The sequence below is a fragment of the Esox lucius genome, chromosome 12 (genome assembly GCF_011004845.1).
Source record: "Esox lucius isolate fEsoLuc1 chromosome 12, fEsoLuc1.pri, whole genome shotgun sequence".
In the NCBI taxonomy this organism is placed as follows: Eukaryota; Metazoa; Chordata; class Actinopteri; order Esociformes; family Esocidae; genus Esox; species Esox lucius.
The window spans coordinates 13,210,980-13,236,447 of NC_047580.1; the positions used below are offsets into that span (position 1 = coordinate 13,210,980).

Consider the following 25,468-nt stretch of genomic DNA (forward strand, 5'->3'; position numbering starts at 1 on the left):
GAACAAGTTGGGAACGTTAATGTGTTATGTCGGAGAAGAAAAGGTAGTCAGTGAGTGTTCATCAAGGCCTTGTTATTTCATGGGTTTCATTATGTCTGTACTTTTTTCTTGAGGATGACTCTCTGGGTCTTGGGCTCCACATCCAACACCAGCTCAGCACCGGCAACCACCCGTTTCTTCCCCACCGGCCTCTTCCCTGCCTCTCTGTTGGGACAACCACAGGGATCAGAGATTGGGTCTGGGTCATGTCCAGAAAGTCATACTGGAGCAAAACATTTGGCAGGTCAGTCCAACAATGACGCTGGCTAAGAGTAGCGCACGTCCCTACTCAGCCTCTCTCACACTCACTGTGAAAAGGTGTACGTCGCAGCGATGTAGATGAAGTTCTCGTAGTATAGCTTGTTGTACTCCCGGAAGCAGTTCATGTCGGCTGTGACCTCGGATGAACCGGCCCCCTTCACAATAAGGGTGAGGTAGGGGGGTAGGGTGGGCTCATCACAGGCAAAGTCTAGCACTGAGCCCGCTTTCACCTCTGTGTGGAGCCGGATGTCTGCCACCCCGTGTTGCCAGAACTGGATGGGCACCTGCAACAGACAAATGGCCACCATTTTGCCATTGAACACTACCCAATAACAGCATGTGCGTTACAAGCCCAAAACAATATTTACAATATGTTTAATATGTTCGGGCACCGACATGAAGGCTAGTTTCCTGAATTCTGTATCTTCATCTATGTCTCTGAGAGACGCTGTGATGGGAAGGATAACCACTGCAGAAGACTCCTTCACAGTACCTCTGAGATGTTGTCGATGCGGAACGGCGGAGGCAGCTGGTCAGTGTTGCTGAAGCAGATCTGATAGGTGGCTCCCTTCAATGTGATCTCAGCTCGCAGAAAGAAACAGTTTCCCAGTGTGTCTCTGTCAAGGAAACAACCGAATACAGTTCTACTACAGAAAAGGGCATCTCTGCAGTCCTTTACCAATATTCTGAGTTGGATATGGTATTACGAAGTATCCTCTGGGGTCTTACACTTTAGTTTAACCATCCATAAATGTTAAAACCTCATGTGCAAAATGTTTTAGGTATAGCGGTATAGTCGAGGCTCCAAATAAGCGCCCCACAACTGTTTTTGTGAATGTGAGCATGACCTGTTTATGAATGTAAAAACTACCGGGTTTATGAATGTAAACATGGCTCAGAGCTTTGAACCTAGTTTGGCACAAAGCTAGCATTTTAGCCGTGGTCAAAGGGCAAACATGACGCTAACGAATCAACGCTTTCTCTCTTCAGGGCACTTGAGCACAACACCGCAGCGACGCCTTACAGCACTTAACATTCGATTATTTTCCTGGCCACAGTTCCCCAAAATAAAAACAACCAGAAATAAATATTACGTCACACGCAATCAAAATACACGCAATCGCATTTCAGAGCCCTGAGTGTAGGCTTTATCAGAATATATTTTTCTTTTTTTCCCTTTTTCTTTTACCTCATGTTGACATGGAATGACTTGAGCTTGTTGACCTCGAAGCCCCCTGACCAAGTGCAGTTCTGCACGTCCATGAGGCGCACACATAACAGCTGGTCGTAGTCGTTCCGGGGCCAGTGGAAAACGACGCTGGATCCCGGCAGCGTGGAGATATAGCCCTCTGGGTTTGCCGTGCCCTGGGGTGGTACAACAACAGCAACAGTTGTTGACACGGTCCTGTTGCTGTATGACTCACTTCAATTACGTATTTGAGGCATAAAACAGAAGACATTTGTTACTGGCCATGTCCATAAAAACCAAGTCATTTAACTGTCAGTCACTGACCTTGCCCCTGGCAAACTCCCTCTGGGAAAAGGCCAGTTTGTAAGTGGACCGGTTGTCCAGTAGGTACCGAGGGGCAAAGGTCACGATGTGGGTGTCTATGTAGCGGCCCTTGCCTTTTCGAACATTGATGCCTGTCTCAAGATACAGAAAGACAGATTCAAGCACAGCAATAAACGATACAATGGAAATACTGGATATCAATGGCAACATGGATCATTCACCCGAGTATTAGCAATATCAGGTTGGTGGTGTTAACTAACTTACTGGTGTTGCTGTTGTTAGTTGTTTTTAGGACACTTGAGTTGTTACCAGGTTAGTTCTTGTCACTGGGGTACTTGCCTATATTGTAGATAAGACCGGGTCTGTTACCCTGCTGGATCACCTTCACTGCCCTTACTCCGCTCCCACCATCCAGGGAAAAACCCTGGCACCAACCGGGAACTCCGTCCGGATGGATGCCCCTCCCAATCCGCATGGTGCACCTAAGTGAAATGAAGACACAAGAGAACCAGAATTTTGAAGGCAATATGGAGAAAGCTGAGTTATCATGTATTGGAAGTCGCTCCGTATAAGAGTGGTAGCTAAATGGCTAATACGTTAGAAGAAAACATCAGTTAACTAGTTAACTAGCCAGGTACGCTATGTAGTTCTAATGTGTTGTCTATCTTTATATAGCCTACCATCCTTCTGCAATGTCTTTCTCCCTCTCCTCGGGCCCACTTGTGTACAAACACACACACACACACACACACACACACACATACACACAATGCAATCATACACAGAAATAGGCATTATAGACAGAACACTAAGCCACTGGAAAGAACTTCCCTTTTTGGGGTTGATGTTCAGCTAAAAGGCAACAACATGCTTCCCTACAGCCAAAGTCATTTTAGACTGAGGATATCACTGTGATTGGTTCAAACAGCGCCAGTATCACCAACAAGGCAGCGCTCCTTGCGGCGTACAGGTGAACAGTAGAAGGGCCAGAAGACGGGGTGGGAGCCATCTCCACAGCACTCACATGGCTGGCTGCTCCTTGTCCGTGTAACAGAACAGCAGCGGGCTGAGGCTCCTGGCTAGCTCGTGTTCCTCAAACTGACCGGCGGCGTCCGTCTTGCCGTTGTCCTGGCGAAAGATCAGCGGCAGACCTGAGAGGAACACAACGGGGCCGTCAAAAGGCCAATACTCACCGAAATCTAACGCGTGTTTGTGTTCTCGGCTTGTGCGTGTGTCCTGTCGGTGAGGAGGGACAGAGCAGGTACCGGTCTTGTTGATGAGCCAGTATGGTGCTGAGATGAGGATCTTGAGGGCCCCCTGTGCCCGGAGGACGATGCGGATGGTTAGACAGAGCAGGCGCTTGTTGGCGTCATACAGCCGCATGCGAACCACGTAGTTCTGGGTACCAGGGGGGATCAGCAGCTCCTTACACACCGGGAAGTTCTCCAGGAGCAGCCCTGGGGGAGGACGGACAGGGTCAACACACCTGGAGCAGACTAGACAGATCAACGGACAACACCTAACACCTACACGCCAGGCTGCAGGAAACTAAAAATCAAGCTGAACAAGGAGATTGTTAGAAATCGGCCGTTTCGTATAGTGGTTGTAATAATTAGCATACCCGTTTGTCAAGGGAGAGAGAAAGTATATTATCTGTTGTTCTCATTATCTAGGCACATTCACTTCCAATGAAACGTACATTCATATTGTAATTGTTAATGCTCAGATTCTACAAGATGAACACATTCTCCAGGCACCAGGTAGTTGGGGTCGCGGACGCTGATTGGCTGACAGCCGCCGAATGTCACAAACCACGTGGTTTGACTCTTAAATTCTGATTGGCTAAAAGCAGTATTGCACTGTACATATTGCAGACACGACCAGAAGTTCCAAATTCCATTGGTGACAGGTTTATAAACAGAATAGGTCACCTTAAGACTGGCAGAACATGTCCAATACATACAACAAAGCTCCTGGGGCCGTCCTGTTTAACACCAGGCATTGGGACTCCTGACCTAGCTCTATGTTCTGGGAGGTGTCTGCAGCATGAAGCACGGCCTCCTTGCCCGGCTTCAGGGAGCCCTTGACGGATGTGCCCTTGATGTAGTAGTTGAGGTCGCATGGCAGCAGGTTGGCCAGCACCAGGGTGGGCAGCAGGTAGATGGTGTGACCCGGCTGCCGGTAGATCTGCTTAGCGCCGCCCGAACCCGACACCGTCTTGGCGGGCTGCTGGTCCGGGTAGTTCTCCTTCTTGATCACCACGCAGAACCTAATGAGGAGAGGGGCGGGAGAGAGGATGGGAGAGTAATGGCAGAGAAACGGTCGTGTACAGGACGGCCCCAGGAGGCCAGTTGGGTGAAAAACAGGGAGGAGTTAGACTGGGACTAATCCATGTCTGTGGATTATCTGTGGACTGGGTGGACTGGGTGGACTCAGCGTGTCGGTGTGCTGGGTCCACACGGCCTGTGTGCTGCAGTGGTCTTTCACCTGAAGCTCCGTTTGAGGTGGTCCTCGAAGTCCGCCGACTGGCACTCCCTCTTGCTGCTGCTGACCTCCCCAGGCCTCTCCACGCTGGTCCAGTGGATGGGCATCTTGCAGAAGAACAGGCCCAGGCCTTTGGGCCGTGCCTGTAGCCTCCATGAGGTCAGATGGAGGGGCACTGCCAGGGCTTCACCAGGCAGGATTGGCGGCAGCACCACAGGCTCTGGACAGAACCAGTTTGAGATGCTCAGATATCTAACTGCACCAAGGACCAGCCTAATGTTCATGTTAGTCAGGTCAGAGTGGTTCTGCATGTGATGTGAAGAACCTGCTGTGTCTCAGGGGTGAGGGAGGACTTACTGTCTGGAGCAGAGGGGCTGTCCAGCCGCACCTCCATGGGGACTTCCAGGCGGTTCTTAACCATGAGGGCGGAGCGCACCGTGATCACTTTCCGGGCACCACCTTCCATGGTGATGGAGAAGACTACGCGCACCGGAGGTAGAGCTGAGAACTACAACAAGACACCGGTCAGAGCCTAGAACAACGCCCATGTCAGAGCCTAGAACCACGCCCATGTCAGAGCCTAGGACCACGCCCATGTCAGAGCCTAGGACCATGCCCATGTCAGAGCGTAGGACCACGCCCATGTCAGAGCCTAGGACCACGCCCATGTCAGAGCCTAGGACCACACCCATGTCAGAGCCTAGGACCACGCCCATGTCAGAGCCTAGGACCACGGCCATGTCAGAGCCTAGGACCACGCCCATGTCAGAGCCTAGGACCACGCCCATGTCAGAGCCTAGAACCACGCCAATGTCAGAACCATGTGTATGTCAGAACCTAGAACCATGTGTACATTAGAGCCAAGAACAACGCAGAGTTCAGAGCCTAGAACCACACGCATGCCAGAGACTAGAACCACGCCCATGTTAGAGCCTAGGACCACGCCCATGTCAGAGCCTAGAACCACGTGTATGTCAAAGCCTAGAACCACGTGTATGTCAGAACCTAGACCCACGTGTATGTCAGAGCCTAGAACACCGCCCATGTCAGAGTGTAAAACAATGTGTATGTCAGAGCCTAGAACCACACATGTCAGAGCCTAGAAACACACATGTCAGAGCCTAGAACCATGAGTATGTCAGAACCTAGAACCATGTGTATGTCAGAACCTAGAACCATGTGCACGTTAGAGCCTAGAACAACACAGAGTTCAGAGCCTAGAACCACACTCATGCCAGAACCTAGAACCACACGTATGTCAGAGCCTAGAACCAGATGTATGTCAGAGTCTAGAATCACGCCCATGTCAGGGCCCAGAACCGTGCCCATGTCAGAGCCTAGAACCGCGCCTATTTCAGGGCCTAGAACTGTCAGAGCCTAGAACTGTGTTCATGTCAGAGCCTAGAACCACACCCATGTCAGAGCCTAGAACCACATGCATGTCAGAGCCTAGAACCACACGCATGTCAGAGTCTAGAACTAAACAAAGTTGAGTGCCTAAACCAAGACACATACGAGAGCAGGGAATATATGCTAGTAAAGTACCTGGCTAGTAGAAGGAATGTGATTGAAGCCCACTTACATAGACATGAGGGTGTATGATGTTGGTCCTACTGATGGGGCTGCCCACCTAGACAAGGAGGAAGAGACAACATCACAAATACAAAACACAAAGCAGTATGTGGCTAATGACATAGATAAAACACGTTTGAGAGCAATTTGGATGTAATAAACTACTCAGTTGATTTTTTTATAGCCAAGAAACGCCACAGCACATACCAGTTTTACTTACTCCAAAATCTTCTGAGAGCAGAAATAAATGTGATTGGTACAGGCGAACACCTAATTGAAATGGAGGCGGTGCTCATGAAAACTACATCAAGAAGCACGGAAATCTGCTCAACCTCTGAGAAAGAGTAAGTTTGCCTGATTTTATAATGAACATTACTTGATTATGTGCTAAATGTGATGTAATGTAGCTAAAGTTCAGTGGTGAATATTTGGTCTAGATAACATTCACTTGCTCTTTCAATCCAGCTTGAAATGTTCATGAGCGCCTTTCCATTTCGATTGGGTGCTCGCATGAACCAATCACGCTTCTTTCTGCCCTCAGAATATGTTTGAGTAAATAAAACTGGTATGTGCAACACCACAGCTCTTGATCTTTGACATGAGGACGTACCGTGTTAGAAGGGTTATTGCGGTCGGGAGCGGCGTAACGGAAGAACACGCCCACTTTGTCCACGGAAACGGGATTGACTTGCTCCCAGCCCCCCACCCGCACCAACAGCTGATGCAGCTTTAGCTCATGAGTGTGTCTGCAGAGCAACACAAGCAGCAACATTTAAAAATACACAGATACCTCATTCCAGGTGCAGGATATAAAAACATATCCAATTCCAGGTTTAGAATACACAAATATATCACATACCAGGTTTACAATACACAAATATATCACATACCGGGTTTATAATACACAAATATATCACATACCGGGGTTAAAATACACAAATATATCACATACTATGTTTAGAATACACAAATATATCACATTCCGGTTTTAGAATACACAAATATATCACATTCCGGTTTTAGAATACACAAGCATATCTCAGATCAAGTTCAGAATACATAGACATCTAATTCCGGGTTTAGAATACAGACATATCACAGGTCTTGTTTGCCAGACATATCTCAGGTCTTGTTAGACAGACATATCTCAGGTCTTGTTAGACACATATCTCAGGTCTTGTTAGACGGACATATCTTAGGTCTTGTTAGACGGACATATCTTAGGTCTTGTTAGACAGACATATCTTAGGTCTTGTTAGACAGACATATCTCAGGTCTTGTTAGACAGACATACAGTATCTCACAAAAGTGAGTACATCCCTCACATTTTTGCTTTATGTGACAACACTGAAGAAATTACACTTTGCTACAATGTAAAGTAGAGAGTGTACAGCTTGTATAACTGTGTAAATTTGCTGTCCCTTCAAAATAACTCAACACACAGCCATTAATGTCTAAACCGCTAGCAACAAAAGTGAGTACCCCCCTAAGTGAAATTGTCCAAATTGGGCCCAATTTGCCATTTTCCCTCCCCAGTGTCATGTGACTCATTAGTGTTACAAGGTCTCAGGTGTGAATGGGGAGCAGGTGTGTTAAATTTGGTGTTATCGCTTTCACACTCCCTCATACTGGTGACTGGAAATTCAACATGGCACCTCATGGCAAAGAACTCTCTGAGGATCTGAATAAAATAATTGTTGCTCTACATAAAGATGGCCTAGGCTATAAGAAGATTGGCAAGACCCTGAAACTGAGCTGCAGCACGGTGGCCAAGACCATACAGCGGGTTAACAGGACAGGTTCCACTCAGAACAGGCCTCGCCATGGTCGACCAAAGAAGTTGAGTGCACATGCTCAGTGTCATATCCAGAGGTTGTCTTTGGGAAATAGACTTATGAGTGCTGCCAGCAATGATGCAGATGTTGAAGGGGTGGGGGGTCAGCCTGTCAGTGCTCAAACCATATGCCGCACACTGCATCAAATTGGTCTACATGGCTGTCGTCCCAGAAGGAAGCCTCTTCTAAAGATGACGCACAAGAAAGCCCGCAAACAGATTGCTGAAGACAAGCAGACTAAGGACATGGATTACTGGAACCATGTCCTGTGGTCTGATGAGACCAAGATAAACGTATTTGGTTCAGATGGTGTCAAGCGTGTGTGGCGGCAACCAGGTGAGGAGTACAAAGACAAGTGTGTCTTGCCTACAGTTAAGCATGGTGGTGGGAGTGTCATGGTCTGGGGCTGCATGAGTGCTGCTGGCACTGGGGAGCTACAGTTCATTGAGGGAACCATGAATGCCAACATGTACTGTGACATACTGAAGCAGAGCATGATCCCCTCCCTTTGGAGACTGGGCCACAGGGCAGCATTCCAACATGATAACGACCCCAAACACACCTCCAAGATGACCACTGCCTTGCTAAAGAAGCTGAGGGTAAAGGTGATGGACTGGCCAAGCATGTCTCCAGACCTAAACCCCATTGAGCATCTGTGGGTCATCCTCAAACCGAAGGTGGAGGAGCGCAAGGTCTCTAACATCCACCAGCTCTGTGACGTCGTCATGGAGGAGTGGAATAGGACTCCAGTGGCAACCTGTGAAGCTTGGGTGAACTTCATGCCCAAGAGGGTTAAGGCAGTGTTAGAAAATGATGGTGGCCACACAAAATATTTACACTGAGCCCAATTTGGACATTTTCACTTAGGGTTGTACTCACTTTTGTTGCCAGCGGTTTAGACATTAATGGCTGTGTGTTGTGTTATTTTGAGGGTACAGCAAATTTAGACAGTTATACAAGTTGTACACTCACTACTTAACATTGTAGAAAAGTGTCATTTCTTCAGTGTTGTCACATGAAAAGATATAATCAAATATTTTCAAAAATGTGAGGGGTGTACTCACTTTTGTGAGATACTGTATCTCAGGTCTTGTTCGACAGACATATCTTAGGTCTTGTTCGACAGACATATCTCAGGCCAGGTTGGACAGACATATCTCAGGCCAGGTTGGACAGACATATCTCAGGCCAGGTTGGAAAGACATATCTCAGGTCATGTTTGCATATATTTCTACATGTTAGTCAAATAGCAGGCATTCCTACCTAGAGAAACTTATAATAAAGCATTTATGATTCCTGACACTTTATTCATCACAAAATACCCAGGAGGGGAAAAAGTACTAGATATTATTATTTAGTCCCTCTCTGGCCATTTGTCCTTCGGGTTTTATTCTCTGTATTAAAATAACAGGGAAGGACAACCAACCATACCGGTGCCTGAGCTTCTCTCGAGCTTCAAACTCAAAGGGAATCTCCTCTCCGGGCAGCACCTCTCGCCACTGGCTGATGTTGTGGGTGTCGTCTGTTCCCGGCCCGTGTACGTGGGATATGCAGTCCGCACTACCACTGTGAGACAGCGCCACCCTGTGGTAAAAAGAGCACTGCGGTTAACAGCCAGCGGGGATTCCACGATTTTGGCAGGCATCATATAAAAACGGTGGACGCCCTGGGTCACTCCTCAATGTGACACTGCAACATTACACAGTAAACGCGCAGGCAGCGCGGCGCTCCACTGACCTCGTGGGCGTGGTGGTGAGTGTGGCGAACCACATGGTGCACCCTGTGTGATTGCGCAGGGCGTAGGGTACGAACGGCTGCCTCCGCTTGGACAGCTTCACGTCGGCTGGGGGAACAGGCGAACACAGTGAAGTACACGTCCTACACCGAGGACAGAACCGTTACTTTATTTAATTAAATCTATAAATTGGTCATTCTAAAATGAAATAGGAAGATGCGTGCGTGTTTGTATGTTTAAAAATAATGATGTGAATGATTTTGTTCACAGATTGCAAATATCCACATCAACATGCCACTCATGGAATGGTTTCAAAGTTAATGCACAACTATCCTCATTAAAAGAAGGTCATAAAGTGTACATGTCATGTCCAATCAGGTGTTATCCAGACTGGGCCGTGGAGGGATTGTTCCATGACTGTAGATACGAGGCTGCTCACACAAACCAGCTCACTCAGATGTTAGAAATACTATTAGTTCACTTTGCCAATGCATGCCTCTTCCAGCTTGGTTAGTTAGGCAAAAATAAACCATTACTCAGAGTTAAAGAATGGTAGTAAACAACAAGGCTGACGATGGATTGGATGTCTATGATTACTATTGGATGTGGGGAGGTGAAACAACATGAGACAGACTCACAGAAGAAAAAGGAAAGCCTGAGAACAAGCCAACAGCCTAACCTCCTAATGTGACTTGGACTCTGCAGACAAAAGGTGATTTAATTTCACCAAAATAATTTGGTTATCTGTAAATCCTACCCAATACCGCATTCTTAGCCTCTACGGTTTTTTTGTAGCCTCCAAGCTCTTGGTGAAATCCCCTCATTAGACCAGACGGTATACAGAGGAGGAAGTATTCACCCACCCTTAGACCTTTTTACAATTTGTTTTATTACAAAGTGTGATTAAAATTGATTTGTGATTTCCTTCGTGTCAACAATCTCCACTAAGTATGAAGCAGAGCTGTGCCAAGGACTGGGGTAAGAGGGGCCTAGGGAGTCTTGGCTTGTAATCATATGAATTATTAAAGGGAATTCAGGTATAAATATGAGACTCACAAGCATAACCTTGTCTCTTGTTTGGGGACAGACCTACAGTATGAACAAACGTAGCCTTCATGTGGGGGATTTGTATTTCATGTAAAGGAATGTATGACATTGATACAGCCAAGGCAAAAAGCCTAGGGGAAGTCCACTGTGTTCTGCTGCTCTCAAATGTGATCTTAAAAATATTACAACTTGATGATTGATTGTGGAGTTCCACAAGCCAAACCAATATTAATAGGACTAGGGGAGGCAATGTTTGTTTTTGTGAATAGTGAAACACAAATTTTATTATTGGGCCTATGAAAGTTATTGCACAAAAAACATCTGCCATAACGTCGTTCCAAGGCCTGTGTGTGTGTCATGGCTGGGTAGATTATTCTCTCGCTTACAGAAAAATGAGATGTTTTTACCGCATTATTGATTTTCCACCACTTCAATTTCAGCTCAAGCAAACAGATTCATTTTCTAATTTACCTTTGACAGCTCGCTTTAACAGGTCAAAATTGACAACGAACATACGTTTGACATTAGCAGCATCTTGACACCAACTGGGAATACAGCCCAAAGAGCAATACAGTTTAAACCAAACTGTATTAGCGATGATTCATAAGATAAAGAAAAAGCATTAAGATGGGGAAACCCATGGTGTGGAGGCTAGAGTTGTAAGATTTCAGGAATAAATTCCCATGTTTTCCTAAAATCCAGTTTGGATGATTCCTGGAATCAGGAGGGTATGAGCAGTAAAATATTCCAACCAGTATTTCTAGAAAAAACTGGCAATTTATTGAAAGTTCCCATAATTGAGTTCCTGGAATTATGCAAACCTAGTTAAGACCATAGAAATAGAATTACAGTTAACACTACTCCACCAATTCTACAAATGGATTCCCATTCTAGTAATTCTATTTCTATAAGAGTGAGGCCAGTGCTTCCCTGTCCTTGATCTATGAACTGTACCTCTGGAGTGAATCTGCTGCTCAAGGCAAGTCAAGCTGGCTGTGCTCCTAGTTCTAAGGTAGGCAAGAGGGACACCTGACAGCAGAGAGAGATAGTTACCACAGAGAGAAGACAGACATGCAAGGGGTCAGAACAGAGGGAAAGGTTTAGGGAAAGGGGAAAGTCATTTTACTAACTATGGCAACGTGGCAACGTGTGTTTTACATGTTCATACCACCGATCAACAAACTTGGATCCAAGAAAAAAAAGAAAAAAATCTCCCTTTGATTTGAAACCCTTCACCATAAGGCCAAGAGTACAAGGCTGCCATAACAAGGACAAAACATGTCATACGCACAGTCTTCACAACTTTGGACAGAATACACCTATCTAGGCCTAGGACAGAGGGTTCAAGTAAAGAGTTCACATTGTTTTAGAAGGGCAAGCCTGAAAACATAATCCATCATTCTGACATAGTCCGTCAATAGTCATTTGTTGGTGCAACATTTTCATCTAACACGGTGCAATAACCATACCAAGGCAGTGACTACTCAGGCAGGTTTTCGATGCATGTGTTGAATGCTTTTTGGTGGGGTCAAAAGGTCATTAGTGGGTATCCAGCCTGTAACAAATGTGTGTAAAATCGGGGGCAACATCACTCACTCTGTCCGAAGCAGGGGGGGTCCACCGAGGAGCCCATCCAGGAGAGGGCTGCTGAGGCCTGGGGAGGTTGCTCCTCCTCCTCCTTGCAGTAGTCAGCCAGCCAGGAGCTCTTGGTCAGGCTGTACTGCTCTGTGTAGCCAGGAAGAGGATGGCAGCGAGGTGAGGATCGGTACACATCATGTCCAACCGTTGCATTTGACCCAAACATCATGTCTATGCCACTGTGCTTAAGAAAACCAGGAATCTGTCCCAAATGAAAGCCTGCTCCCTTGTTTGAGCACTAGCTAGGCCGCAGCCCCGGGAGCCCAGGTCAGGACGTCGTGTGTACAGACTGTGGGCGGAGCCTGTCATACCCAGGAGGACGGAGGTGATGTTGACGTCCAGCCTCTGCTTGGCACGGACGGCCATCTTGAGGCGCGGTGGGTGGAGGCGTCCCGCAGCCTGCTGCTGCCAGGTCAGAAAACAGGGCCAGGGCTCAATGAAGGGCTCCCAGCCTGAAACACACACACACACACACACACCAGTGATTAAGATCATCACAGGATCATTCATACACATCAACACTGCCTTTACATGTCTGGGCAAGAGGAATACAAGGGGAAAATCCTGTTCATCCACTACAGACCAGCACTAATTAAGGTACCGTTGCTTCAAGTTACAAAATCTTTTTGGATATTCACTTAAATAAAATGGTAGAGAAAACCTTACTGAACGATTCAGAACGTGGAAATCCTACTTGTCTTGGTAACATTTGCTTTATAACATCAAGTCACATGTGATCACAAAATAATGGATTCACCCACTCAAAACCCAATATATCTTTTAGATTATTTTTCAAATTTTTCTTGTTTTCTTTTATGGCTTTTTGAAAACAGTGACCGCCTCACTGGCAACTTTTAGACTGTAATGAATCAAAGAGGATGTTGAAGTGCCTGCCCCCTGGTGGCGTCTCCAGCACTCTCACCTGACAGTTCTCTGTTATAGTAGTCCCCTGACAAAGTGAAGCTGCCGTTGCCCTCTTGGGTTGAGCCGATCCGCTGCAGCACATAGAGGCCTGCATGGGGAGGTCTGACACAATTATATAATTGCAGTACAAATACAGTACGTCCCATTAACAGACACAAGGCATTTTCAGACCACCAAAAAGACAGTGAATATGCCCTGAAAAGGTTAAGCTCCGTTCAAACGGGAAAAGTGCCAAGGGAGTTGAGCTGACGTGAGAAGGTGAACTCGGCCAGCGGGACGTCACAGTCCAGACAGTCGTCGATGAAACAGATGCACACGCTCTCGGCCTTGACCTCCACCCCGGACAGGGGCTGGGATGAGTGGCTGGCCCGGTCTGAGCTCCCCCAGGCCTGACCCACCATGGTCTCTGCATTCTCCAGCAGCCACGTGGCAGCCTGATCCAACTGGCCTGGGATTGACACAAACACACAGATGGGAAGACGGTTTTGTACAACCAATATTATTAAGTAAGAGAAGCAACAGCCTTATGTCACACCCGGTAAGAGACGTGTCATGTTAGAAGATGGCAGCTGGAGCCTTCTTACCTTTGCAGTGGATCAGGGCGCTTTTGCAGTCCTCCTTCCTGAAGCCCAGATCCTGTAACCTAGTCAGCTGGCCCTCTGGGGATAAAAATATCCAATCATACCTGGGTTATGGGAATAACCTGTGATACGCATCTGCTTGTGAGTTCTAACACTTCAACAGCTATGTGCCAGGATGAGGTAAGGAATAGAAATGTTTGCATTATAGCGATCTAAACCCAATGCACCAAATAACATCCCCACATACCGAGCAGGGCCTCTGTCTTGTGCCTGAAGTTGTCTTTCTGGGAGGCGGAGGTGTCGGGGTTGGCCGCGGACGGTACTACCAGGGCCAGGGTGCCGTCAGCGCTGTCACCGGGCTTGGGAGGGCTGGCGGTGGGGATGGACTTTGCAATTGCCAGGAAAAGCTGAACGTCATTGTAAGAAAGACGGATGTCCAAAGCAGGGAACTGGATCTACAAGGGCAAAAGAGAACTGTAGGTGTTTGGCATGCCTTACCGTGATTACAATGAGGTAATGTTCTTACAATCACAAGAGAGTCTTCTTTCTAATAAACCCTGGGACTGTTCAGTCAGTAGACATGAAATGGGCCTAAACATGTCGAAAAGGAGAACAAGTAAATTGCTTTTCAGTGGACCTTCTGCAGAGTGTACTGAAACACTGGCAACCCTCCACCCCTGACTGAACGCTGACCTCCAGTAGCGGCGGGAAGTCTGCCACGTTGAAGGCATCCAGAAGGCCAGAGCTGCTCTGGTAGGTGGGACTGCCACACAGCTCCACCTGCACGTTGACTGGGTCGATGATGGACAGGGCCGTCTCCTGCTCACTGCCCAGCCGACAAGAGAACACCTGAATAGAGGGGAACCAACATGACAACACGCCATCATCACTTAGCTGACAGGTTCTGTGCCTTCTATCCAACTCTACAACCCATACCACGTAAATTGACAGACAGCTGTTATCAGTTATTGGTTTCGGGGTCAGAAAAGAAGTCTGGGCGAGTCACCTCTATGCCGGCCAGGCTCCCAGAGAAAGGTCTATCCAGAAGACGAGGTTTGTATGTGAGTACAGTGGTGCCCTTCAGAATGATGGCATTGGTGTCCAGACAAGACGAATCCTCCACCACCACAAATTCAGTGCCTGGAAATCAGCAGTGATTACGGCTATTAACTTGCGGTGAAACAAAAGACATTGGCGAACCGCCGATTGTAAGTCAATCAGCCTGAAATCTTAATGAACGCTCATCAAAGACTGCATCTCTGTTGTACACTAGGGGTGAATGCGTATGTCTGACAGGATTTCCGTGGTTAAATGAAGGCGTTGCTGCTCCTCACCAGTCACGTTGATCTTGACCTCCAGGTAGCGATCCTGCAGGACCGGCACAGTGGACCTCTTGGTGACCACGCCGCTCTTGACTGTCTTCGGCATGACAGGCCCGGTGGCGCCCGGGTCACTGTTACCGCTGGGCCAGCGCTGGCGCGGCGCGTCAGCAGCCCCCTTCTCGGCGGGCATGCGTAGGAAGTCCCTGACCAGCTGCAGCCAATCAAAGATGAGAAATACACGCAGGTTGTTGAGGACAACAGTGAAACAGGAGGAGTCCCTGGTGGACCTGATGGGAGAGAACCAAGAAGGCAGTAGAAAAGAAAAATTAGTAAGTGTCGGCCTGTATCCGTCAATGTGAAGCCTAAAGAACTATGGGAAATATGGTATCTTATTCCCTATGCAGTGAACTGCTTTTGTCCAGAGCCCATTCTTGCCCAAAGGCCTGGCTAAAAGAATTGCGTGGCGTTTCACCAAGCTCTGTGCTTGGACCCCTCTTTCTTTCCAAATCCAAAGACATGTGATATGTACCTGTAATGCAGCTCCAGCTGGAGGGTGGCCCGGTTGGTGCCCGTCTTGGAGGGTTGTAGGATGCAGTCGAACACGTTGTGTTTGCCCCTGGCACCGATGCCCGTGTTCACTCCAGGCCCGGTGTAACGGGTGTCATACGCAAACAGGGAGTGTGACACCAAATTCACAGACTTGGAGCCATTGGAGAAGCTCTCAAACAACAGCTTGGACTTCATGAAATCAAACCTGCAGGGGAGGAGACCAGCACGTCAGCGAGGAACACTGAAATTGAATGTCAAAGGTAAATACAATTCAAGCCTAGTTCAGATTCTTGTTACCCTCACTGGATTAGAATCTGGGTCTCCCATGTGAGAGGCTGCGTCTTTAGACACGAAGCTAGACGTGAGGCAGGTGATAGTGTCTCCAAATTAGATAATTTTGTCACGCATTAACATCACGCCAAGTTTAAATATTTCACTAGACACTATTAAGCATTGTGTTAAACTGACTAATGTTTCTTATTAAGTTAACTTCCACCACAAATAGTATCAATTGCGTTTGCATATGGCCGTTCTAACGTCTTATTAGTCAGTAATAGGCTTACTAGTATCGACTAACTTCCTAATTGGAATAGTCATAATAATTGAGCAATGGCCAGCAAGACAAGAAGATACACTGCCAAAGCTATTTCACAGCAGGACAGCGCTCGTTTGTCTTACAATAACTATCAATATAGGTGACGTTAACTGAATTTTTCATCTAGTGAAAAGATGAGAATCATGGAAACCCCTAATCTTTTACTGCGAAAGGGCTTGTGATACTGTATATTACCCCAAAAAGCATGCATGCATACTTTGAAAATCCTCAAGAAACAGTCGAAATATAACCGTAAACAGTTTTATTTTAGGCTTACTATAACATAGCTTCTGAAGGTTATGGCCAGAGAAGTTTTTGTCTCTCCTGAACAAGCCCTAACGCATAATTTGCTTTGACTGCCTCGAGGTTTGAACACCGGAACCGTGAGAGAGTACACATCTCTAACCACTACGCTATTTAACAAGGGGCAGTCACCCAGTCGGCCAGTCAGTCAAAAAGAGACATTTGCTCTTCATGGCCTGCTCCGCTTATGCGGTCCGGCAAAAAAGAAAACATTTAAAATAAATCCTCGGGGTCAAAATGAAGAGGTACCAACCTAGCTAGTGAGCACGGCATCTGACCAGTCACCTTGGGGCTGTCCAACAACTCCAAACTGACGTTCATCATGTCCAGAAGGACGGACAGGCTAGTGTAAACATCACCACTTAATACCGTCTGTAGGCACACATGGAATCACTGTCAGAAACCTTCTTAGAGGAACACTGGGGGTGAATTAACAGTGTATACTTGAAAGTCTGCTGCAGTGTGTGTGTGTGTGTGTACATACATAGTTGCTGGGGTCCTGTAGGTTGTACGGGCGGAGGAACTCCTCAATAGGCTCTCCTAGGTTGTTGTCTAGCAGGCCTCGGATCAGCTGGTAGCGCTCCAGATCCAGAGAACAGTGCACCGAGGACAGGCTGCCGTGAATGGTCATGTCTGGCACTGCATGGCTCAGAGCACTATTCAGTCAAGAAATGAAACAATCAGTAAAAATCAATAGAAACTATATTTTAAATATAACATCAGCCTCTTCCCTCTTCCAGTGTTTTCTGGATACAATTCACAGATATGTCCATGTCTCAGGGGAACAACGCTACAGCAGGTTCGGGAATGTTCTCTGATGAACACTACATGCTCAACCAGGAAGCATTTGCCAGCAAAGCTGTGCTAAAGAAGAGTGCATTCCCCAGCCAACAACCATGACTGAGATGGTTTATCTGCCGAGGGACCACAAGGAGTAGCTAGCACCAGATGCACTGTGAGGCAATGGTTGTTAATTATATTAGCAAGACGCCAGCAGCGTTCAAGCTGAAGTCTACACACTAATGTCTTATGCAGACCAATAGTGCTCATCTTTCCAATTAGACTCACCTGTCCAGGTTGCGCTCCACTTTGAGTTTGAGGCGGCAGCGCTCCTTGAGCAGGGACGCAGCGGTTCGGCGGACTGAGTATGAGGGGAAGACCAGGTCTGAGTCGGCCTGCTTCCCTGCGGCATTGTCCCACGGCTGGGGGGGCAGACGCTCAGCGGCAAAGATGTCCATCTCCTGAAGGTCCAGGGCTATGCAGTCCAACAGACACACATGGTCCTCTGAGAAGACGAACAACATCAAGCAGATTATTCCCATTATTCATTTAAAATACCTACAGAATCACTGATGTATAGTGCAGAGTGATTCGTGCGCATGTTCTTTTGTTGTTGTGAAACACAGTGTCAATATCCCCCATGTTCAGAACTCTGCAACCACAGCTTTTTAAACGCTGTTTTGTTGTCACTGGACTCACCCAGGCTGAGGAACGGGTCATCCTCACCAGGGAACCTTCCAGCTGATGCCTGGGGCCTTCCCAGGGAGAAACCAGAAGAGGAGGTGGCAGAGGGGGTGGCAGATGGGGTGCTGGATGAGGCTTTGGGCTTCTCACTCTCATCATCCTCCTTATTTGTCCTTGTTGGTTTAGTTTGTGATTGGCTCTCCTTCACGCGATCCTGATGGAACAAGATGACAGGTTAGCCAACAACGAAACATTAACTGCATTAAGAACAAACACTACCATCTAGAAGACACACTGATGATGACTTTCTTGCATTATCCAAGCACAGCAACATAATCCCTTGAGTGTTTTCCTATCACACTGTGGAAAGCAACTTGTGCAATATATTTGCTGAGCCTAAACAGCTATCACTAAATTATGAAGTAGATAGCCAGGGAAACACTGAATTATACAAATAAACCCCCAGGCAACTCAAGTGGTTCAGGAGAGAAAACACACAAAGATAGTAAACCATTGAGGTCTACAAAACAACAGTTTGCAGAAGGGCTCCAGACTAAAATGTTCCCTTGGGGTCAGTAAATGTTTCCCTTAATGGCACAAGCCCACAAGTAATTTTTTTGGGGTGTCGTTATGCAATGTCATCATCTTATACAGCCAATCAAATGCTTCAATAAAGCAGCAATCAAAAGCTTTAATCAAACAGATTTCAGTAAAAAGCTGACTGATAAGAGTGTAGAGATGTAACTACTCTCATATTCATATGGAGCTATGGATATTAATATTTATTTTATTCAAGCATAAAAACATGCTGAGATGGCATGATGTGTGTTTCTCATAGTTTAGTATGTCCTTCATATGACTCGATGTTCAGATTGGAGAATTTTATTTTTTTCCCCCAATATTTTAAGTGGAAATGTACATCTCCGGTATGTCCCCTAAAGTGTTTACATTTGTGGTAGTCCCACCTACAGTAGATATTTAAAAGGTGACTGCACTAACTGTTACCGCACTGGATAAGCTTGATTGAAAACTCTGAATCTCATTCCGACTGCTAGAAAGCTATGAAATAATTTAACAGTAAACATGTTTTAAAAAATTGCTGTGTACGACTACTGAAAATGAACAGCTAAGAAATAAAAAGCATATACACAAAGTGAAGAATATCATCTCCTTGACAGTGGCAAAAGGCTGACTGTTCACTCTGCAACTGGGTTACAAAATGTTACACGCAGATTTATCCCCTGAGGACTTTTCTGCAAGAAAGGAGAGATGCTCGCTCGACACAGCCCCAGGCAGGAAAACAACAGAAATCACATTTAAATCACAGGAATCATGAAGATAATACGCTTTAATGTTAGGCCAAAATACAGATTTCAACCCCTAAAAAAGAAGTTTTGTTTGAGGTGCCATGTAGAGTGTCAGTCTGGAGCCCTGACCTGCAGAATGTTCACACCCCAAACCAAACAGCAAACCTTAAGAACGGTCCTGTACCTTGTAGTGTGAAGGGTCCTTGTACGAATTAGCATGCAATATCAAATTCTTCACAAAGAAAATACAAAATGGTCATGAAACATCATCTGCTACAGTCCACATCAAACTCCACCTGAGGTGGTCATTAGTTTGGTAGATTTCTCACACAGTGCTAGTATTTAGTGGCTCTCATGCTCAATTTAAAACTCAGGGAGGCCAGTATTCATAAAGCATTTTTCATTTGAATGCCACACCTGTACAAAGACATCAGGCTGATGTATAAGTACTGTAAGGAATGTATCACAAACACTAACCATAAAACAACATTCCTAAATTACACAAACAGCCTGATTTGGGGTAAAGTGGTTTTAAATAGCTACCTTTGCTAGTGACCACAGTTACCAGAGGAAGCTTGTGCTAGACTGTAATGCAGTCAAAACAATGACGATAATTACAATGTATGGATTTAACCTTAATGCCATTTACAAAAAGGCATCAAATCACAACAGCCTATGAAATGTCAGGTAAATGCTTCGTAAATATGACCAGATTAGTTCAGCAGCACAACATGAGGATATGACTTAGCTGTGCTACCAGCACTCACCAGAGAGGGGAAAAAGGTATGTGCCATGGTGAGTTTCTCTACCTTGTCTCGGAGTGAGAAGGTACCATGGGTGCCGGCTGGCAGGAAGCAGTTGCGGACACGTAGCTGGCCCAGGTTGGCAACAATGAGGCGCGGCGAGCGCGAGCTCTCTGGAATGAGCAGGACTGGGGCCCCCGCCTCGATGTCCAGCAGCACACGGGCCGACCGCTGGGGCCGCTCACGCACCTAGGAGGGAAGGAGGGCGGGAGAAGACGTCGGGTCATTTGGGTCATTTGAATTGTAAAAACATTATGCAAATTGAGGCACACGAATGAAGAAACTAGGAAAGACTCCCTGTGCGCTATTCTAAAGCAGTGCCATGTGACATACTGTACATCTGTTGAGATTTCCAAGAAGGCCACAAATAGTGTTCAGAATCCAGTTAGCCCACAACAAAGACAGCTACACTGTCCTGAGGGCACATCACCATTGGACAACTTCAGCCATCTTAGCTGGCTGAGACTAGGACAGAATTCCATAGAGTAACGCTGTACACTACAGTTCGCTAAGCTAAAGAAGGTTGCAAGTTTAATCCAATAAGAAACATTCATGGACACAGGAAAAATATATATAAACTGAAAACCAGCTTGAGCCTCTGCCTTTCGGCTCTCTGCTTACTCACGGCTTGACCCTCCATTGCGGCCCTCTGCCTGCCCAGGACGTCCTGCAGCTGGGTGAAGTGTTGGATAAAGGCCACCACCTCAGCCTGGAAGCGCTGCGTGTGGACGTACTGCACTGAAGCCATCTGCAGAGACACCTTCATGTCATACTCCCGCACCAGCCAGGGGTCAAGCTCCCCATATCTGTAGAGAACACCAAAGACAAGTGTTAAATGAATGTCAAAATAATGGTCTATCACCAATATAATATTTTCTTTGTCAAGGACCACAAATTGCTCTAAGCACCAGAAAAGGTTAAGCCACATAAGTAGATAGTGCTGTGAGAAAGTACATACACTCAAGCATTTTTTAATACATATTTCATATAACATTACTGATAATAACATTTCAGTTGTATATTTTGAGTAGAGTTGCATTTCATAATACTCTAAATGTGTAGAGTATGTGCAGGAAAGTGGAGGGAAAAAGGAAATCCTACTTGTAATTCATTAAAATGACACAGCAAAATGTGAAAAGGTTTAAGGGGTGTAGACTTTACATAAATTATCCAGTGGAACGAATGACTTAATATTAACAGTCTGTCTTCTGAAGACCAAATAAACTTCTGATCTTCACAGGACCAGTTACCATCATTCATAGATCTGAAAAGTTACCATCATTCAATACATCTGACCAAACCAAGTTTTTGAAATGTATGTGGACCTTCCAAGTAAGCACCAGTTTTGATTAACGATTTGATGGGATGATAAAACTAGCGGTTTTCTAAAGTTTTCTGCCCAAGGAAATTATAATTGTGTTCATTTAAATTGCTACATCATCGCTAAGTGTACTTTTTCACAGCCATTTGTTAAATTGGTTACCTTGATCAGTTAATATGAGTAAAAAGTACAAATAAACAAATAATTATTTTCAGGGAGTGTACTTAATTCCTCACAGTCCTTCAAGTGATTCCAGTACAAACTGAAGATTGCCTACTTGTGTATGTTAAAGACAAGAGCCTCTCCGCCTCGTGTTGTGAAACGTTCCCTGTAGAGGTCACCGTGTGGAGTCAGGTCGCTTAGAGACAGACTTCCCAGACTCCCCTGCAATGCCAGGTCACCATCTGCAGCATATGACAGAATTAGATGCAAATTCATTGTATCACACTGTTCAAGAACAAAAAAAATATAAACAACATTCAAAAGTATTTTCAGTTGCTATGATCTCAGCAGTATTACGTTGATACTCACCAAACATTTCCCAGTGGGCAGACAGTTTGGAAACACTAGCTTTAGCAAGCTCATTGGTTTTCTTGTTCAGCACAAGAGCTAGAGCATGGACCTGAAGAGGAAAACATGAAGTTCAAACGTGTTCAAACATGGGCATGTAAAATAAACATTGTAGATAGACATATGTAGTTATCATATACAGGTCTGGATATAATTGGACATTGACACAAGTAGTCATTTTGGCTGTTGACCAAAATATATTCAAGTTACAGTTAAATAATGAATATGTCTCTCAGCTTTAATTTGAGGGTATTCACATCCACATTGGAGGTAGGGTTTAGGACCAAAAAAAGTAATTGGACAATAGACTCAAAAGCTGTTTCATGGACAGGTGTGGCCTATTCCCTCATTATTTCTTCATCATTTAAGCAGGTAAAAGGTCAGGAGTTGATTCCAGGTGTGGCATTCGCATTTGGAAGCTGTTGGTATGAACCCACAATGTGGTCAAATGAGCTCTCAATGCAAGTGAAACAGGCCATCCTTAGGCTGCAAAAAAAATCCATCAGAGAGATAGCAGGAACAATAGGAGTAGCCAAATCAACAGTTTGGTACATTCTGAGAAAAAAAAAAAGGAAAGTACTGGTGAGCTCTGCAACACAAAAAGGCCTGGACGTCCATGAAAGACAACAGTGGTGGATGATCATAGCATCCTTTCCATGGTAAAGAAAAACCCCTTCACAACATCCAGCCAAGTGACGAACACTCTCCAGGAGGTAGGCATATCATTATCCAAGTCTACCATAAAGAGAAGACTTCACGAGAGCAAATACAGAGGGTTCACCACAAGGTGCAAACCATTCATAAGCCCAGTTCTGGAACAGCCTTCTTTGGACTGATGAAACTAAGATCAACCTGTACCAGAATGATGGGAAGAAAAAAAGGTATGGAGAAGGCTTGAAACAGCTCATGATCTGAAGCATACCACATCATCTGTAAAACACGGGGGAGGCAGTAACATGGGCATGCATGGCTCCCAATGACACCGGGTCACTTGTGTTTATTGATGATGTGACAGAAGATAAAAGCAGCTGGGTGAATTCTGAAGTGTATAGGGATATATTGTCTGCACAGATTGAGCCAAATTCAGCAAGTTGATTGGATAGCGCTTCAGTTTACATATGGACAATGAGCCAAAACGTACTGAAAGTAACCCAGGAGTTTTTTAAGTCAAAGAAATGGAATAGTCTGCAATTGCCGAGTTAATCACCTGATCTCAACCAGTTGGAGCATGCATTTCACTTGCTGAAGACAACTTAAAGCAGAAAGACCCATGAACAGACAACTACTGAAGACAGCTGCAGTAAAGGCCTGGCAAAGCATCCCAAAGGAGGAAACCTAGTGTTTGGTGATGTCCATGCGTTCCAGACTTCAAGTAGTCATTGCATTCAATGGATTCTCGACAAAATATGAAAAATTTACATTTTCTTTATTTTTGTGTTAATTTGTCCAATTATATTTGAGGCCCTGAAATAAGGGGACTGTGTACAGTATGAAAATGGTTTTAATTCCTAAACGTTTAATACAATAAATTAGTCATTTTATATCCATTCTCCACAGAGCCAAACTTCTGAAAACTGTGTCAGTGTCCAAATATTTCCAGACCTAACTGTACAGCTATACTTCTGACATATACTCACAACCTTAACCATATACTCACAACCTTAACCATATACTCACAACCTTAACCATATACTCACAACCTTAACCATATACTCACAACCTTAACCATATACTCACAACCTTAACCATATACTCACAACCTTAACCATATACTCACAACCTTAACCATATACTCACAACCTTAACCATATACTCACAACCTTAACCATATACTCACAACCTTAACCATATACTCACAACCTTAACCATATACTCACAACCTTAACCATATACTCACAACCTTAACCATATACTCACAACCTTAACCATATACTCACAACCTTAACCATATACTCACAACCTTAACCATATACTCACAACCTTAACCATATACTCACAACCTTAACCATATACTCACAACCTTAACCATATACTCACAACCTTAACCACATCCATAATTATACCTAAAAATACCGTAAATTGAGGCTGTACCTTGAGATCCACCTTGGTGTTGACCACCTCAGACAGGTCCTCCTCGCAGATATCTGGGTAAATATCCTGTAGATCCTGTGGGTTCCCTGGCTGGAATAGAGGATGACCTGGCATGGGCTGCTGAGGGGAAGCCAAGGGCACTTTGACTGCGTGGTTGTTGGCTGTAGAGCCAATACCGAAGAAGTCCAGGATGACGACCCAGGTCTGCAGTGTGATCAGCACGTCCAGACAGTTGAAGTCCACATCTATGCTCCGCCCCACACCACCGTAGCGGCTCTGAAACTCTGGGTGGCACGGGTCCACTAGCAGCAAGTTGATGTGAACTAAAGATTCATCAAAGTCCGACACGGGCGGGTGGGGCAAAGGAGTGTGGCGGGTGGGGGAGGGCGGGGGCGTACTGGGGCAGGCAGGGTCCTTTTTGGGCCCGCTCTTGCGGTTGGCAGAGGACGGGGTGGTCGGGTGCCTCTGGTACAGCTGGAAGACATTCTGGGCCTCCTCCATGTGGGCTGGCAACGAGCGTGGCATCTCAGGGTAGAGGGCGTTAGATGCGGACGGGCATGACTGGGACAGGTACTCCTTGGGGCTGAAGGTGGAGGGCTTGGGAGCGCCCCGGGACACCATGAGATGCTTGTACTTGGAATCTGGGTTTTGCTCCAGGAGGTCCTCCATGAGCAGCGAGCGCAGTGTGAGCTGGACAGAAAGGCAGTGGGGGTGGTCTTTGCTGAAGTCACCCTCCAGGTCCTGGAAGCGCAAGCTGACCAGCCCCTGGGAGCCCTGGCTGAGGTCCGCACTCAGCTGCACCTGGAGCTCCGCCACCCTGAATGTGGCCTTTAACTGTGTGAAGGAGGGTGGCTGCATCAGGGGGCTATGGGACTGCAGGGGCTTAGGGGACGACAGCGAATTGGACAAGGAGGCGTAGGAGAGGCCAACAAGCGGGGGGTCCCGGGCAAAGAGCCCACCCTGCGGGTCTGGGAATCGGTGGGGTTTAGTGGAGGAGGGTGTGGGGGGAGGTGGGGTGGGAGGCTGGCTGGGAGACACTTTCTGGGGCTCACTTAGGGTAAGGTTTTCCAGTGTCTGCAAAACCTGCTCATAAACAGGCTTGGCCAGGAAGACCTGAAAGCAAAGTCCAAAAACATTTTTAAAAACGTGCATTTGCATATCTCTAAAAACTAAAAGTATTGCAAGCCCAACAAAAATTACACCAACATTTTGTTCAATTCAGGAAATATGATTACATCTAAAATGCAAAGAAAGGACAATGGACCTATTTGACATTATTGGTAAGCTACACATGAGCACAGTATACCTGGACAGCATTGACAAACTTGCCCTCCACCCGAAGTAACCCTGTACTGGTAAAGGGCTCATCCGTGGTCAGAAAGTTGAACTGAGTGTCCTCAATGGGAGGAACTTTCTCCAGGGTGAACTGAATAGTGGTGTCTTTCAGAATATGGAAGGCTAAAAGACGGAAAAGAGGAAGAATTCATGCACATCCTAACAAGTAAAACTGTATT

The 25,468-nt window shown here is 46.0% G+C and overlaps 1 protein-coding gene across 6 annotated transcripts in view; it reads right to left on the reverse strand.

Moving 5' to 3' along the window:
• Positions 1-25,468, reverse strand: part of vps13d (vacuolar protein sorting 13 homolog D) — a 57,383-nt gene that overhangs the window by 22,667 nt on the left and 9,248 nt on the right. For 2 of the 6 annotated variants that reach the window (XM_034296177.1, XM_034296176.1), the window contains exons 15-51: positions 25,261-25,412; positions 23,955-25,067; positions 21,825-21,915; positions 21,571-21,697; positions 20,598-20,778; positions 19,937-20,161; positions 19,354-19,401; positions 17,878-18,076; positions 17,467-17,683; positions 16,883-17,054; positions 16,652-16,770; positions 15,481-15,705; positions 14,964-15,238; positions 14,636-14,769; positions 14,323-14,478; positions 13,877-14,084; positions 13,633-13,707; positions 13,299-13,496; positions 13,047-13,136; positions 12,436-12,576; positions 12,083-12,211; positions 11,441-11,515; positions 9,442-9,547; positions 9,136-9,288; positions 6,480-6,615; positions 5,880-5,927; positions 4,655-4,805; positions 4,301-4,517; positions 3,829-4,082; positions 3,079-3,270; positions 2,838-2,964; positions 2,153-2,295; positions 1,814-1,944; positions 1,490-1,665; positions 794-917; positions 349-584; positions 102-204 (exon numbers count right to left, since the gene is read on the reverse strand). In XM_034296177.1, the coding sequence (XP_034152068.1) occupies positions 102-204; positions 349-584; positions 794-917; positions 1,490-1,665; positions 1,814-1,944; positions 2,153-2,295; positions 2,838-2,964; positions 3,079-3,270; positions 3,829-4,082; positions 4,301-4,517; positions 4,655-4,805; positions 5,880-5,927; positions 6,480-6,615; positions 9,136-9,288; positions 9,442-9,547; positions 11,441-11,515; positions 12,083-12,211; positions 12,436-12,576; positions 13,047-13,136; positions 13,299-13,496; positions 13,633-13,707; positions 13,877-14,084; positions 14,323-14,478; positions 14,636-14,769; positions 14,964-15,238; positions 15,481-15,705; positions 16,652-16,770; positions 16,883-17,054; positions 17,467-17,683; positions 17,878-18,076; positions 19,354-19,401; positions 19,937-20,161; positions 20,598-20,778; positions 21,571-21,697; positions 21,825-21,915; positions 23,955-25,067; positions 25,261-25,412 (6,647 nt within the window). The remainder of the gene's footprint in view (positions 1-101; positions 205-348; positions 585-793; positions 918-1,489; positions 1,666-1,813; positions 1,945-2,152; positions 2,296-2,837; positions 2,965-3,078; positions 3,271-3,828; positions 4,083-4,300; positions 4,518-4,654; positions 4,806-5,879; positions 5,928-6,479; positions 6,616-9,135; positions 9,289-9,441; positions 9,548-11,440; positions 11,516-12,082; positions 12,212-12,435; positions 12,577-13,046; positions 13,137-13,298; positions 13,497-13,632; positions 13,708-13,876; positions 14,085-14,322; positions 14,479-14,635; positions 14,770-14,963; positions 15,239-15,480; positions 15,706-16,651; positions 16,771-16,882; positions 17,055-17,466; positions 17,684-17,877; positions 18,077-19,353; positions 19,402-19,936; positions 20,162-20,597; positions 20,779-21,570; positions 21,698-21,824; positions 21,916-23,954; positions 25,068-25,260; positions 25,413-25,468) is intronic. The other 4 variants (XM_034296179.1, XM_034296178.1, XM_020051612.3 and 1 more) reach the window with 3 other exon arrangements.